Raw genomic sequence first — 14,179 nt, 5'->3', positions numbered from 1 at the left:
AAAAAACAAAAAACAAAACAAAAATTTGCCATTTTAGCTGTTTTTGTTGTTTTGCTTTGGGACAAAATCCCACTATGGAGCAAAAGACTGCCTTTGAACTCATGCTCTTTCTCCTCAGTCCCAGCATTCCTAGACTACAGGCTTTGCCTAGTCTAAAAAAATATGTTTGTATGGCACCTTCACAGGCCAGAGAGGGCAGCAGCTCCCTGGAGCTGAAATTATAAGCAGTTGTGAGCTGCTGTCCTCTGTGGTGCTAGGAATCCAACTTGGGTCCTTAGAAGAGCAGCAAGCATTCCTAACATGGGCTAACTATGTCCTTCGCCCACCTTGTAGTCATTTTTAAGTATGTAGTTCAGTGATATTAAGTATACTGACATTTTGTGACTGTTGCTACCATACATCTCTAGATTTTTTTCCTAAAATAAGATATACTCATTAAAACAGAACTAGTCCCTGTTCCCCTTTCCCACAGCAATCTAATGTCTTTGAAACCAATGGCTGTCTGGAATCAGCAATTTTGTGATGTTACAGACTTTTCTCACGTAGCATAGTGTTCTCAGAGCTTATGCATGAAGTCCCCGCTTATTTCTTTTGGGATATATGTTCAGAAATAGAATTGATAAATCACATGAGTTTTTGTTTTTAATTCTGATAACTGTCTTAGGTTTTTAGAATCTTTGGTTCTAATTGAGTTTAATAGCAGTATAGGAAGTTTGGGTACATCATTACTCAGACTTTGTTGCCATCTTCCACAGCTCGCACCACAGTGCTGGGCAGTCACCAGTGCTTTATGGTTGTCCAGGTGAAGGAAGCCCAGACAGAAGCTTCGCTTGTCTTTACTGGAAAGTCAGGTTTCTGTTACACGGCAGGTTTGTAGTAGCAGGAATCCCTTTAGGCACTACACATTTTCCTGCCTAGTATACCTTTCAAAAGAAAGTATTAGGAAACAAATCTTTCTTTTTCTTTTGATGAGATTTTTGGTAGCAGAACTTATGTTTTTTACTTATTTTTCTCCTTGATCCTGCAGCACAATTCCTTGTTCTCAGTGTGCGCATTGTTTCTTCATGCTGTGTCTCATTAATAGTGTAATGACGTTTGAACAGTCATCGCCAAAACAAGAGAGTATATGAGTGAATTTGAAAATAAACATTTTTGAAAATTCAGAGCCTTATTTATTTATTTTAAGACAAGATTTCACTATGTAGCTCCTTCTTGTCTGGACCTGGCTATATAGACAAAGCTAGTCTTGAACTCACAGAGATCTGCCTGCTTCTGCTTTCTGAGTGATGGAAGTAAAAAGACCCTACCAGGCAGGGCTTAGATCTTTTTAAACACAGAAATTTCATAAATAGTACCCTATTATCACATCTCGCATTTTAAAAACATTTTTATATATTTTCGGCTTTTCAAGACCTAGTTACTCAGTGTAGCCCTGGCTGTCCTGGAACGAACTCTGTAGATCAAGCTGGCCACGAACTCACAGGAATCTATCTGCTTGTCTCTGTCTCCCGAGTGCTGGGATTGAAAGGTGTGTGCCATTGCCTGCCCTCAACATTTATTTTTATAAGTTTAAAATTTTTGATTCTCAGTTTTGTTACTATGGTTAATATGCAGAGTAAACTTTAATGAGTTCAGCAGGAGGTATAGTTCAGTTGTGGAGTGCTTGCCTAGCATGCACAAAGAAGCCCTGGGCTCACATCCCAACAATGCATGAACCCAGGCGTAGAGGTGAATGTGCTGTAGTAACAGTACTGGGTATATGGAGGCAAGAAGTTCTGCAAGAAATTCAAAGTTGTCTTTGACTCTGCTGTAAGTTCCGGATACTGGGGGCTACAATGGAATTTGGTCTCAAAAAAAAAAAAACCCTCCTGCTAATGAGATGTGCCTGCTGCCAAGTCTGATAACCTGAGTTCAATCCCTGGAACCTGATCTAAAGGAAGGAGAAACGGATTCCAGCCAGTTAACCTCTGATCTCCACTCAGGTGTAATGGCACACATGCATGTAAACACATATAATAATTAAAAATGTGATAAAAATTTTAAAATTTCATCTTATATTTGAATTATTATACATTTCCTTAGGTTGGCAGGAATGAAAGTAAATAGGTTTTCTATATTTTTGGCTTTCAGGAAGTCTTCTTCCCTGGACTATGCTTTCAACAAATGGTTCTTCCACCTTGACAGTCTCTGAAGAACAGCAAGTGGTCGCAACTGTTGCTTTCTCTATAGCCCCAGCTCTTTTGACCTTAATAACTATAGGAAGTTGAGATTGCCTAACAACTCTCATTTAATAATTTTATCATTCATTGATTGGTTTTCCTTTAAAATGCAGCAACCAGAGACTTTGATGTTACTTTTCGTGTCTCATTGAATATCTTATTTCCAGAAACTCATTTTCTGTTTGTCAGAGCTCTTGGGTTCTCTGAAGGATTTCAAGTAGTTCTATGTAAGTTGTTTTTGTCCAAAACCAATTAACAGCCCTGATTTGAGTCTAAATCTTGGCAGCTAATGACTCCTTTAGCTCCTGTTTGGCTGTGTGCTTGCATTGTTGAGGCCTGCTGAGTGATTTTGGTTGATTTGGCAGTTTTAGAGTCGTTGGTATAGCAGTGAGTCCTGGAACAGCAGTGCATCAATAAAGAAGAAAAGAGGCAAGTACGGTGCAGATATGCTGTGAAGTCTAATTAATGAAGGACTTGGTGCATGCTAGTGAAAGGGTTGCTGAGCCATAGCCTGCCCCGTATTCATCACAGAGTCATGGAAATAGCCTTTGAAAGAAAAGACTGTAAAGGTCTGTTCTGCTGCTGTGTGAAGAGGGAGATTGGAATTAGACCTTAAATGGAACATGTTCTCTTGTTGCAGTCTCTTTGAAATGTGCTGCTAGTGGGAGCTGCAGCTTCCTGCTGACTCTGAGCCCCAGGCTTCGGTTGAGATGGCCCTTTGAGAATGTGGAGCTTAGTCCAAGCCTGGATTTCAGTGGGTAGCACCTGGCATCTGTGGCTAGAAAGTCCTTGAAGTGTAAGTGCTTTATTCTCTCCTTGTAAAGAGTCCTCTTTATCCTCCTTTATCTTTCTTTCTGCAGCGTAACAGGAGGAATGGTGAGCCATGTACTCTAGCATCCATGGGGTCAGAATTTGGTTGGCTTGGTGACCAAAACAAGATAACTTTTTATTGTTTATAGCTCCAGCTCCTAACCCCTCCCAGCCACTAGAATGCAGAAGCAAAGAGTGAAATGATAACTTATTGTCTCTTAACATTTAGTGTTGGCAGTTTTGAGGGTAGAGGGGTTAGAAGCTGGGTTTAAGCCACCATGTGGTTGCTGGGAATTGAACTTAGGACCTCTGAAAAAACAGTGCTCTTAACCCCTGAGCCACCTTCTAGCCCCAGATGCTGAGTTTGACCTCAGGACCTTACACACACATGCTGGGCAAATGCTCTACAACTGAGCTGTATCCCTAACGTCTACCCCACCCCCAGCACTGGCGTTGAACCTTGGACCTCATGCATGATAGGCAAGTACTCTACTACCGAGCTATATCCCCAGATCTTTTTTTCTTCTTCTTTTAGTTTTTCGAGACAAGGTTTCTCTGTGTAACCCTGGCTGTCCTGGAACTCATTATTTAGATTAGGATGGCCTTGAAGTCACAGAGATCCACCTGCCAATGCCTCCCATGTGCTGGGATTAAAGGCATGCATCACCACCACCACTGGGCCCCAGATCTTTTCTTACTTTGTAGTTTGAGACAGACTTTCAAAATTGTCCAGGCTAGATTAAAAAACCTCTGTATAGCCAGGAAGGCTTATTGTTTTAAACTAACAATTTACGTAGTAGTGTTTTTGTTTTTTAACATTTATTTATTTATTATGTATACAATATTCTGTCTGCATGCCTGCATGCCAGAAGAGGGTATCAGATCTCATTACAGATGGTTGTGAGCCACCATGTGGTTGCTGGGAATTGAACTCAGGACCTTTGGAAGAGCAGGCAATGCTCTTAACCACTGAGCATTAACCATCTCTCCAGCCCGTGTTTTAGATTTTTGAAACGGTCTCATAGAGTAGGCTGACCTACTCCTATGTAGCTCAGGATGACCTTAAGACCTTGTTTCTCAAAAAAAAAAAAAAAAAATCTTGTTTCTCTTCCCTACTTCTGTCTACTCAGCACTGGGAGTATAGGAATGCACCATCATTCTTGGCATTTAGTAACTTTGATTGTCATTTTCCTTAGGTATTTTGCATGTGATTCTCATATTAGTTTTATTCTAAAAGAGAGATATTAGGAGGGAGAGGTACAATCGAGTAGTATACAAGGCAGCTTTAAGACTTAAATGCTGGATGGGTATGGTGGCTACAACTGAAATCACAGTACTAAGCCTAAGGCAGGGAGATAGTCAGGAGCCGAAGATCATCCTGGGCTATTAAGTGAGACACTTTCTGTGTCTTAAAAATTAAGTAAAAAGGTATTTGGAACTAGAAAATAGCTCTTCTTTTCTTTTGGTTCTGCTCTGAATTTTTTTGTTATTGTTTGTTTTTGATTTTTAGAGATAGTTTCTCTCTTCTGTCCTGACTGTCCTGGAACTTGCTCTGTAGATCAGGCTAGCCCCAAACTCCCTGCCATTGTCTCCCAAGTATTTTTACGGGAGTAAAATACTTTTACTCCTGGGAGGTTATTTCCTAAGGTCATTTACCCATAGAATTGTCTTAGGAAATGTTTATAGCTGTTCTCTATAGTTTTCATCACTAAAAATCAAACAAAATTCAGGATCCATTCTGGCAAAGCCTATGCAATTCTACAGATGAGAACAGGGGTCTCCTGGGTTGGAGGCAGCTCAGTGGATGAAGTGCCTGCTGTGCAAGAGCGAGGACCCGAGTTTGCATTCCCAACACCCACATAGACCTGGAAGCAGTGTGTGCTTCTGGAGTCAGTGAACTCTGTGACATCATGGGAAGTGAAGACAAGAATCCCCTAAGCTTGTGGTTCAACTAGCCTGGGCTGCGCAGTGGTGAGCAAGAAACCCTGTCTCAACCTAGAAGGTGAAGAGCACACCTGAAGTCCTGTGACTTCCACAGAGGCACCATAGCACTGCTGCACTTGCAGTCATGAACACACACACACACACACGTCAGATTCTTCTGGTGCTTCTCTGTCTGTAAAGACCTGATGTGCTTGCTCTGTTGCCCTTTCTCTATTTACATATTTTAAACTCTGGTGTCATAGTTATCCTTAATGTAAACATTAAAGTGTCTCACACATCTAGGAGAGCATATGCTGCATGCATGTTTGGGAAAACTAAGAAGTATCATAGAAGCTAGGTGTAGCTGTGCACGCCTTTAATCTCAGACTTGGGAAACAGAGGCAGGTGGATCTCTGTAAGTTTGAGGCCAGCCTGGTCTATAGAGTGAGTTCCAGGACAGCTAGGGCTGTTAGACAGAGGAACTCTGTCTTAAAAAACAAAAACAAAAAGACAGAAGAGATGATACCTTTTTTTGTCATACTTAACAATGTAATGTGTACTTTATACAAAGCTTATTGTGACCTAAGGATTTCTCTATGCTTTGGGGAAATGCAGAGATAATTAAGGTTGCTTTTGTGTTTTGAAGATAGCTATGGCCTCTTAGAATAATCCCAGTATGGAGGGTCACAGTTGAGCTATGAGAGTCAAGGGTACAAATAAAAGAACTTACTATGCTAGAGAGAGCTTTTCTGCTGTTATTTTGTAAAAATTAAGGGTGGGACTCTTTTGATCTCACTTTTTTTTTTTTCGAGACAGGGTTTTTCTTTGGCTTTGGAGCCTGTCCTGGCACTAGATCTGTAGACCAGGCTGGTCTCGAACTCACAGAGATCCGCCTGCCTCTGCCTCCCGAGTGCTGGGATTAAAGGCATGCGTCACCATCGCCCGGCCTGATCTCACTTATTTTTTAATTTATTATTTGTGTGTGTGTGTAGACTGTGAATGCGTTTGTGTGTCACACAGTGCATGTATGGAAAGCAGATGACAACTTTGTAAGGCCAGTTCTTTGTCTTGATGTGGATTCTGGAAAGTGATCTCAGGTCGTCTACCATTTCTCTTTTTTTAAATTACATTTTGACACAAGGTCTTACTAAGTTGTCAGGCCGTCTTGAATGTTTCATTCTCTTGCCTCAGTCTCTTAAGTACTGGTATTACAGGTATGTACCACCATGTCTGGTATCCAAAGGTTATTAAAATCAAACAACAAAACAAATTCCAGTATTATGAAAGGTTCTGGAAAAATAAATCTCTTTGCCCTTTATGTTTGCTAATTTGCATTCCTGTTCCCAAGTCAACCAATTTGCCCAAGGCAACTTAATTTTGTTTTGTTAGGCTCCCTTCATTTTTATTTATTTTTATATATGTATAGGTTTTTTGCTTGCGTGCATATCTGCATCACATGTGTGCCTGGTACCTGCAGAGGCCTGAAGGCATCAGATCTCCCAAGACTGGAGTACAGCAGAACTTCATTGTGGGTGCTAGGAATCAATCCCGGGTTCTCTGGAAGAGCAGTCAGTGCTTTTAACTACCAAACCTTCTCTCCTTATTTTTTAAATATCTACTTTTAAAGAGGTAGAGATAGTTAAATCAGAAATAGATATAATTAAGCTGGATGCCGTAGCTTATACACCTAAGGCAGATGGATTTCCATGAGTTCAAGACAAGCCCAAGCTCAAAAAAAAAAAAACTGCCCGCCTTCCTCCCTGCCTCCAGTTGCCAGTGACATCAGTCTCTGTATCCTGGGACCCCATGCAATTGTCCACCCTCAGCATGATGCCCTATAAAGGAGAGGACATGGAATTAAACCATCCCCGATCATCGGAAGATTTGGAACCTCGCTGGAAGTGGGTATTGTTGGATTGTCAAATGTTGGGAAGCATACCTTTTTCAATATGCTAACCAGCAGATAGCTTTCCATTCTGTACTATCCACTCCAATGAGAGTAGAGTTCCTGTGCCAGTATCGCAAACCAGCAAAGGTTACTGCCTTTCTAAATGTAGTGGATATTGCTGGTCTTGTGAAAGGAGCTCACAATGGGCAGGCGAGGTAAATGCTTTTTTTTTTTTTTTAAATCTCGTATTAGTGCCTGTGATGGAATTTAATCTAACATACTTTTGAAGATGATAGATGATATCATGCATGTTGAAGGAAGTGTAGATCCCACTGAGCAGAAATAGTACATGAAGAGGTTCTGCTAAAAGATGGGGAAATGATTGAACCCATTATAGATAAAACTAGAAAAGGTAGGTGTTAGAGGAGATAAGAGACTGAAGCTCAATCTAGGCAGTGGTGACTCATGTTTTTTTAATGCCAGCACTCAGAGGCAGTGGCAGATCTACAGGGCAAGTTCCAGGACAGTCAAGGTTACACAGAGAAACCCTGTCCTAAGAAAAAGAAAAGGTGAAGCCTGAAGATGATATGATATGCAAAGTCAAATTCTGGGTTATAGATCAAAAGAAACATGTTTGCTTCTCTTATGTTGAATGCTGAGGAGAGACACAAGTAGCTAGAAGTAGGAAAGTAAACAGGACACAATCTGCTTTGCCAAAGATGAGCATGCCAACTAGGGTACTTTTTTTTACTGCAGGCCCATATGCAATGTGCATGGACCATCAGGAAAACCATGAAGGCTTCTCAGGCTGCAGGAAAGATACACACAGATTTTGAAAAGGGATTCATTATGGCAGAAGTAGTACCCTGATTTTTAAAAAAGAGTTTATGAGTGTTCCCATGGGGTCAGTCCTGCAAAGCCTCATCCAGACCTCTGCCTAGCTCTTGAGTGCTTCCTTCGTGATGGGTGGGAGTGCAGGGATGGACCAGTGAATGAGTACCATGTTTACAGACAGGCTGCTTATTGGTGCTATCTCCATGTGTGCCCTTGCTCACTGAGGCATCCTGAGTTACAGGATAGGCTAATACAAGAGATTGAAGGCAGAAAAACAATAAAAAATTAGAGAAGGAAGCTATAGCATAATTTGCTGTTCAGTCTCTCTCTCTCTCTCTCTCTCTCTCTCTCTCTCTCTCTCTCTCTCACACACACACACACACACACGGGGGGGGGGGGAATCTAAAGAACAATAGAAATCTGTCAATGGTAGGAATGAAAGCCATGTTTGCGGTTGGCTTTTGCTGCCTTAATGTGAATGTATAATTCCATATTTGATGGTAGAGCCATAGCAAAGTTCCCTTTCACCCTACTTTCTTACATCTAAGGATTGTCTCATCAAAACCTGCTGGGAAATGACACTTTGATCTTCCTGTGTATTCTCTGTACTGTCAATTTGACAAAACATCCAGAAGATTGTTGGCCTTGTCCCTTCACAAGCTGCCACCAGCCAGGCTGATGGAGGTCTTGCTCCCCACGCCTCAATCTCCTTTTGGGAAGTTCCCTTTTATTTTTATTTTTTTAGTTATAAACTGATTGGCCCATTAGCTCAGGCTTCGTATTAGCTCTTATAACTTATATTAGCTCATTATTCTAGCATATGTTAGCTACATGGCTCGGTACCTTTTCAGCGGGGTAAGTCACATCTTCCTTCTTCAGTGTCTGGGCAGGACTCGGAAGTTCCCTTTTAAAGAAAACAGAATTCTTTATTTTCTGTCATACTTTTTTAGATATCACATTAGACTGGCAAGGTATCTGGCTGCAATCTATCTTTGAGTTATTTCTCTGCTTTTTGGCTATGATCAGAATGAGAATGGCACCTAAATAATGGGATAGTGCTTTTGGTGATGGATGACTTTGTTTTGTTTTATTTTGTTTTGTTTTTAAGACAGGGTTTCTCTGTAGCTTTGGAGCCTATCCTGGAACTAGCTCTTGTAGACCAGGCTGTCCTCCCGAGTGCTGGAATTAAAGGCGTGCGCCACCACTGCCCGGCGATGACTTTTTAAGTGAACTTGTTAGTTAAATTTGGGTGATTTTTATGTAACCCCAAATATCATCTTTCTTGTTTTACATAAGTGTTTTTGTGGGACTGATAATCAAGCCTGATGTGTACCATATACCATAGAAGCAAACTCCATGAGCCCTAGCAAATGGGTGAAAAACGGTTTGTATAACAAAACTTAATTGGAGTTACTTGTTGTGTTTTTGTTTATTTATTTTTGTTTTTTGTTTGTTTGTTTGTTTTTTTCGAGACAGCGTTTCTCTGTGGTTTTGGAGCCTGTCCTGGAACTAGCTCTTGTAGACCAGGCTGGTCTCGAACTCACAGAGATCCGCCTGCCTCTGCCTCCCGAGTGCTGGGATTAAAGGCATGCACCACCACCCCCATTTGTTGTGTTTTTAAAAAGCCACATATGTCCCTTATGTTTAATAATTTTAACTGTTTTGTTTACAGAGATGTTTGATTTTGTGCATATTTAAAAAACAATTTCTGTAATCTGAACGTAAGGATAAGCATTGAATCCTAAAGAGCTAAAATAAAATTTTGTCATGTGTTTTTTTACCAGAAAGAAAGAAAAAAAAAGAGGAAGATTCTAAAAATGCAGTCAAGGTTGCAGTAAAATAAAGACAAGGCAGAAATTATACTGTTAGAAATATCTTCTTTAAATTTAATACATCTCAGCAAACAAAAAAGAAATACATTTTAGTTATTGCTCAGATAAACGTACAACTTCCAGAAGGCAAATATGTCTTTTTTTTATATTTTAAATTAAGGTTTCTTAAAATGAAATGGGCAAAGTTGGGAATGGGAATTTTCTACAAACAAATTATTTTTGTTTTAAAATTACAGAATACATTGTACCTTCAATGAAGTTGAAGTTACTATACACGAACAGCTTTGTTTTTCACATGATTATGATCCTACTCCAAATTTTAGAAGCTTTTCAATAACCATATTTTATGATACTTCATTATACTTTCATGATACTTCATTAGTCTTCATCATGCATACCACCAAGCCCAACACATTTGATAGTGAAGACTATGTGGCTTGTTCCTTATTGAATCTATAGATAATACATGTTTTACAGTAGTTCAGATGGCTAGACTCAAAGCATTGGACAAAGCCGGGGATGGGAGGAAGGGGGAGAGGCAAAAGAAAAAAAAAATCCCAGTTCCTCTGTACAGAACTATCTTCCTTAAATTTAGCCACAATTTAATGTATGTGGGAAGCACTCAAGAGACTAAGCTAGGAGTGTTAGGAAATCCAGGCCAGCATGGGCAACATAGCAAAACTTATTCTGGAAACAAACAAAAAATTAAGATTAAAAAGAAAATGATATAATGGAAGATTGTGTAGTTGTATGCATATACTATGCCATTTAATAAAAGACATGAGCATCTACAGATCTTGGCCCTGGAATCAATCCAAGGGTAGAAGGACAACTGTTTTTTTCTCTTGCAGATTGGCGGCTGGAACCCACGCTTGATGAGATAAAAATTTGATTTCTTTGGCTGGGTGGTGGTGGTGCACGCCTTTAATCCCAGCACCTGGGAGGCAAAGGCAGGTGGATCTCTGAGTTCAAGGCAGCTTGGCCGTAGAACTAGTTCTAGACAGCTAGGACTGTTACAGAGAAACCTTGTCTTGAAAACACCAAATAATAATAATAACAACAACGATGGTGATGATGATAATAATAATGATGACACTAATAATAATAATAATAGAAAAGAAAAAAATAATTTTGGTCTCTTTGTCGTTTTGGTCGTGTAGTTCATCCAGAGGCACATGATATCTGGTTGTCTGTTCTGGTTAGCTACTACTGTGAAGCATTACCCTAAAACAAAAGCTAGTTTATTGTATCTTATACTTGGTAGACAGGAATTGTTGCAGGGGTTCTTGGCTTATAATCATGCTCATAAGATATCCACTTAGTCATTGGGCTGGTTTGGAAGTTTTGAGACACATGCTAATAAGACACTAGTAGAAAGGCCTAGAAAGTTAGACTTAGCCAGGCCCTCTTGTTCTTTGTATAGTCTCAGGGCCTTTCTGAGTTTCCCCACCAAGAGAGTTGTTGAGAATTCCCATGTGGCAATTGGTTCTCAGAATAATGCTGAGAAAGGTGGCAGAATTTCTGAACTTTTGAAGTCCCACATCAGTTCTGCTGTGTTCTGTCAGGTACACAAATTACTCAAGGCCAGATCATATGAAGGGAGAGGGAAAATAGATTTGGTCTTTAATCTAGAAATAGCATTGAGTTACAGTTCTCTTTTCACCATCCATTTGCTTGTTTTTTGAGACAGAGTTCTCTGTGTAACAGTCTTGACTGTCCTGTAAACCAGGCTGGCTTGAACTCACGCTAATTAATCTGCCTCTGCCTCTCAGGTGCTGGGATTGAAGGCTTGAATGGCATTCCCCATTCATTTTTGATAATGTACTCTGTTGCCAAGTCAGTGCTAAATCATTGTTCTGGTATGCATTTAAAAATGTTAGTTGCTAGAATACTTCTATGAAGGGATCCTTCCGTCTCTGCTTCCCTGTGTGCCATCACACCCAGCTTTGACCCTGATGCTGGGGACAGAACTCCGGTCCTCATGCTTGCTTTACTGACAGTGCCATCTCCCTAGGCCGTCTCTTTATTTCTTTTCCCCTCTTTTGTTTGGTGGCAGGAGGGTGCTGGGGGTTGAACACTCACCACTGAACTACACTCCTGGCTTTTATTTGAAGTTCTGTATTACATCTGTTCTAAATTTTGGGTTGACAAGACATAGAGGGTAGTAGAATTAAAATAGTCCATTTTCAGTTGTTATCCTATGTTAACTTTTAATAGCCTTAGACTAATAGTACCAATGCTACTGCTGTCAGTGCACATATGAGGACAGTTATGGTTATTACTTAAGAGAATTGAGGGGCAAATTCAGGCTCTTGCACAGGAAATATAAGAGTGCCATTTCTGATATACACTCACAACTCCGTACCCCAGTTAAGTTTATTTTTGTATGTTCTCTATTTTCTTCCTTATTCTTGGATGGCTAGACTGCAGACTGTCAGACAATGTGAATGTTACATACCACTTTCTTCCTTTGAATCTTCATTTGCTCTTTTGACTACACACCAATATTGAAGCCTCACTCTCTTATTTTGTTAGGTGAAGCTTGGCTTTTAAAGTTAATTAATTTGCATATATGTTCATGGGTATGAGTGTGGGTCATACCACCATTTGGAGTTCAGTACAGCTTGTGGGAATGGTTCTCTGTCATTGTGGATCCTGGAAATTGAACTCTGAGGTGTTTTAGGCAGCAATCGTTGGCCCTGGGTGGCGGGAAGGTGTGCTTAGTGTTGTGTGCACATTGCTCAGAACAAAGGCTGTGGTAAAGTTGTCTTTGTCAACACACCTGAAACTCCTTGGACTCACCAATTGTTTAGTTTTAAATTATTTTTTGGTTACTGTGTGTTCAGAAACCTTTTATTGTTGCCAATGTCTTTTTCTTGGGACCTTCATGTTCATTTGCATGATGCACAGTTTAAGAAGCCATGGACTTGCTGGGCGTTGGTGGTGGCACGTGCCTTTGATACCAGCAATTAAGAGGCAGAGGCAGGCGGAGCTCTGAGACCAGCCTGGTCTACAAGAGCTAGTTCCAGGACTAGCCCCAAAGTGACAAACCCTGTCTCCAAAAACAAAACAAAACCAAACAAAAGTTATGGACTTGAGGGTTGCGTCTGTGGCACGTGCCTGAAGGAGAAAGATAATGAGTTTCAGGCTATCCTGGGCTCTGTAGGCAGCCTTTCAGGAAATGAAAAGAAAGAAATGGCAGAGAAGAGAAGGGAGAGGGGGAAGAAAAGAAAAAGAGAAGAAATTGATTAGAACAATTTATATGGTGCTGGAGATGTTCATTTGGTGGGGTGCTTGCCTAGCATGCACAGGCCCTGTTCAATCTCCAGCACTACTTAAACTGGGAAAGGTATTGCATACCTGTACTTTGAGCTCTCAGGAGCTAGGGGCAGGAGGATCAGGATCCTCCACTACATAACTTTGGATGTATGTATCTGTCTCAAAAAATATTTTTTTTTCCGAAATTGACACTGTTTCAAAATTGAGACTGATCCCTTTTTTCTCATTGTATTATTACCAGTTTGTTAAGAGACAGCTTGCATAGCTGGATTAGAATTTGTCAATCATTAGTCAGATGTCTACTGTGTGCTTTTTCTTCAAGAGTTCTCTTTAAAATAGGACTCCCTCTTATTATGACCAGTTATTCGTGATCAGATTTGTTGTATTTTATTCTTTTTTATTATTTCTATAGACAGGTTAATTTATAAAAAACGATTTAGTCACCTTATTAAACTCTGTCATATATAAGCATATCAGAAAATAAACGATGTAAAAATTTCACTTAGACCAAGATATATTTCCTGTTGTTTATGAGGTACTAAACTTTAAAAAGTATGTCCAATGAGACCAATATGAAATGTTTTTCCTATTGATAGATATATTGAAAAGTTTCCAGACTTAACAAAACATTTAAATAAGAAAAGAAACATTCAACTTAAAAATAGGATTAGAAGCTTTATAATAATGTTTTTGTTTTAGTTTTAGTAGAAATTTCTGGGACTTTTTTTAATAACCACTGTATAGAATTGGTTATTCTAGTCTTTCAGATTCTGTCTTTTGATTCAGTTGATCTGGCCATTAGGCCTTACTAGAGTAAATCACAGTCTTAGGGAGTACTTTTGTTGAATAGGCCCTGCAAACTGAAGTTAATTTGTCAATTCTTTCTTCTATTATATTTATTCTAACTATATATGTAGAAGTTATATAACTTTAAAATTATTTATAAAAATAATACGCTTTATGATATCTTTTATTTACTTTCAGGTTCATGCCTGGGAGATTTCTGATCAATTGTTACAGATCCGACAGGATGTGGAATCATGCTATTTTGCTGCCCAGACCATGAAAATGAAGATTCAGACTTCGTTTTATGAGCTACCCACAGACTCTCATGCTTCATTAAGGGACTCATTGCTAACTCATATTCAGAACTTGAAAGATTTGTCACCTGTCATTGTAACACAGGTAAATCCTTTACTCACTAAGGAAACTTGTAAGGTCATTTGGATACATCATGATTTATTTTGGTTTTTATTGGTAGGCCATGTAAGGTAACGTTAACTTTATTGCTATATTTTCACAACTGTAGCAGAATAAAAAGTTTAATCATTTGTATTAATCTTTGAGTTCATTAGGCTCCAGACATTAAATATTAAAAGTGGGGAAGTAAATAT

At 39.6% G+C, this 14,179-nt stretch overlaps 1 protein-coding gene and 2 pseudogenes across 4 annotated transcripts in view; all 3 read left to right on the top strand.

The window, feature by feature from the left end:
* The window catches only part of Tnpo3 (transportin 3), a 78,840-nt gene that overhangs the window by 10,045 nt on the left and 54,616 nt on the right, over window positions 1-14,179 (top strand). For 3 of the 4 annotated variants that reach the window (XM_075953662.1, XM_075953663.1, XM_075953665.1), the window contains exon 2: window positions 13,770-13,970. In XM_075953662.1, the coding sequence (XP_075809777.1) occupies window positions 13,770-13,970 (201 nt within the window). Of the gene's footprint in view, window positions 1-2,859; window positions 3,016-13,769; window positions 13,971-14,179 lie in introns of all 4 variants that reach the window. The other variant, XM_075953664.1, reaches the window with a different exon arrangement.
* On the top strand, window positions 6,622-7,499 carry LOC142838481 (obg-like ATPase 1 pseudogene; annotated as a pseudogene).
* On the top strand, window positions 7,833-10,398 carry LOC142838479 (calcium load-activated calcium channel-like; annotated as a pseudogene).

The sequence above is a fragment of the Microtus pennsylvanicus genome, chromosome 19 (assembly GCF_037038515.1).
Source record: "Microtus pennsylvanicus isolate mMicPen1 chromosome 19, mMicPen1.hap1, whole genome shotgun sequence".
Classification (NCBI taxonomy): Eukaryota; Metazoa; Chordata; class Mammalia; order Rodentia; family Cricetidae; genus Microtus; species Microtus pennsylvanicus.
This window is presented reverse-complemented; position numbering and strand designations above follow the sequence as displayed.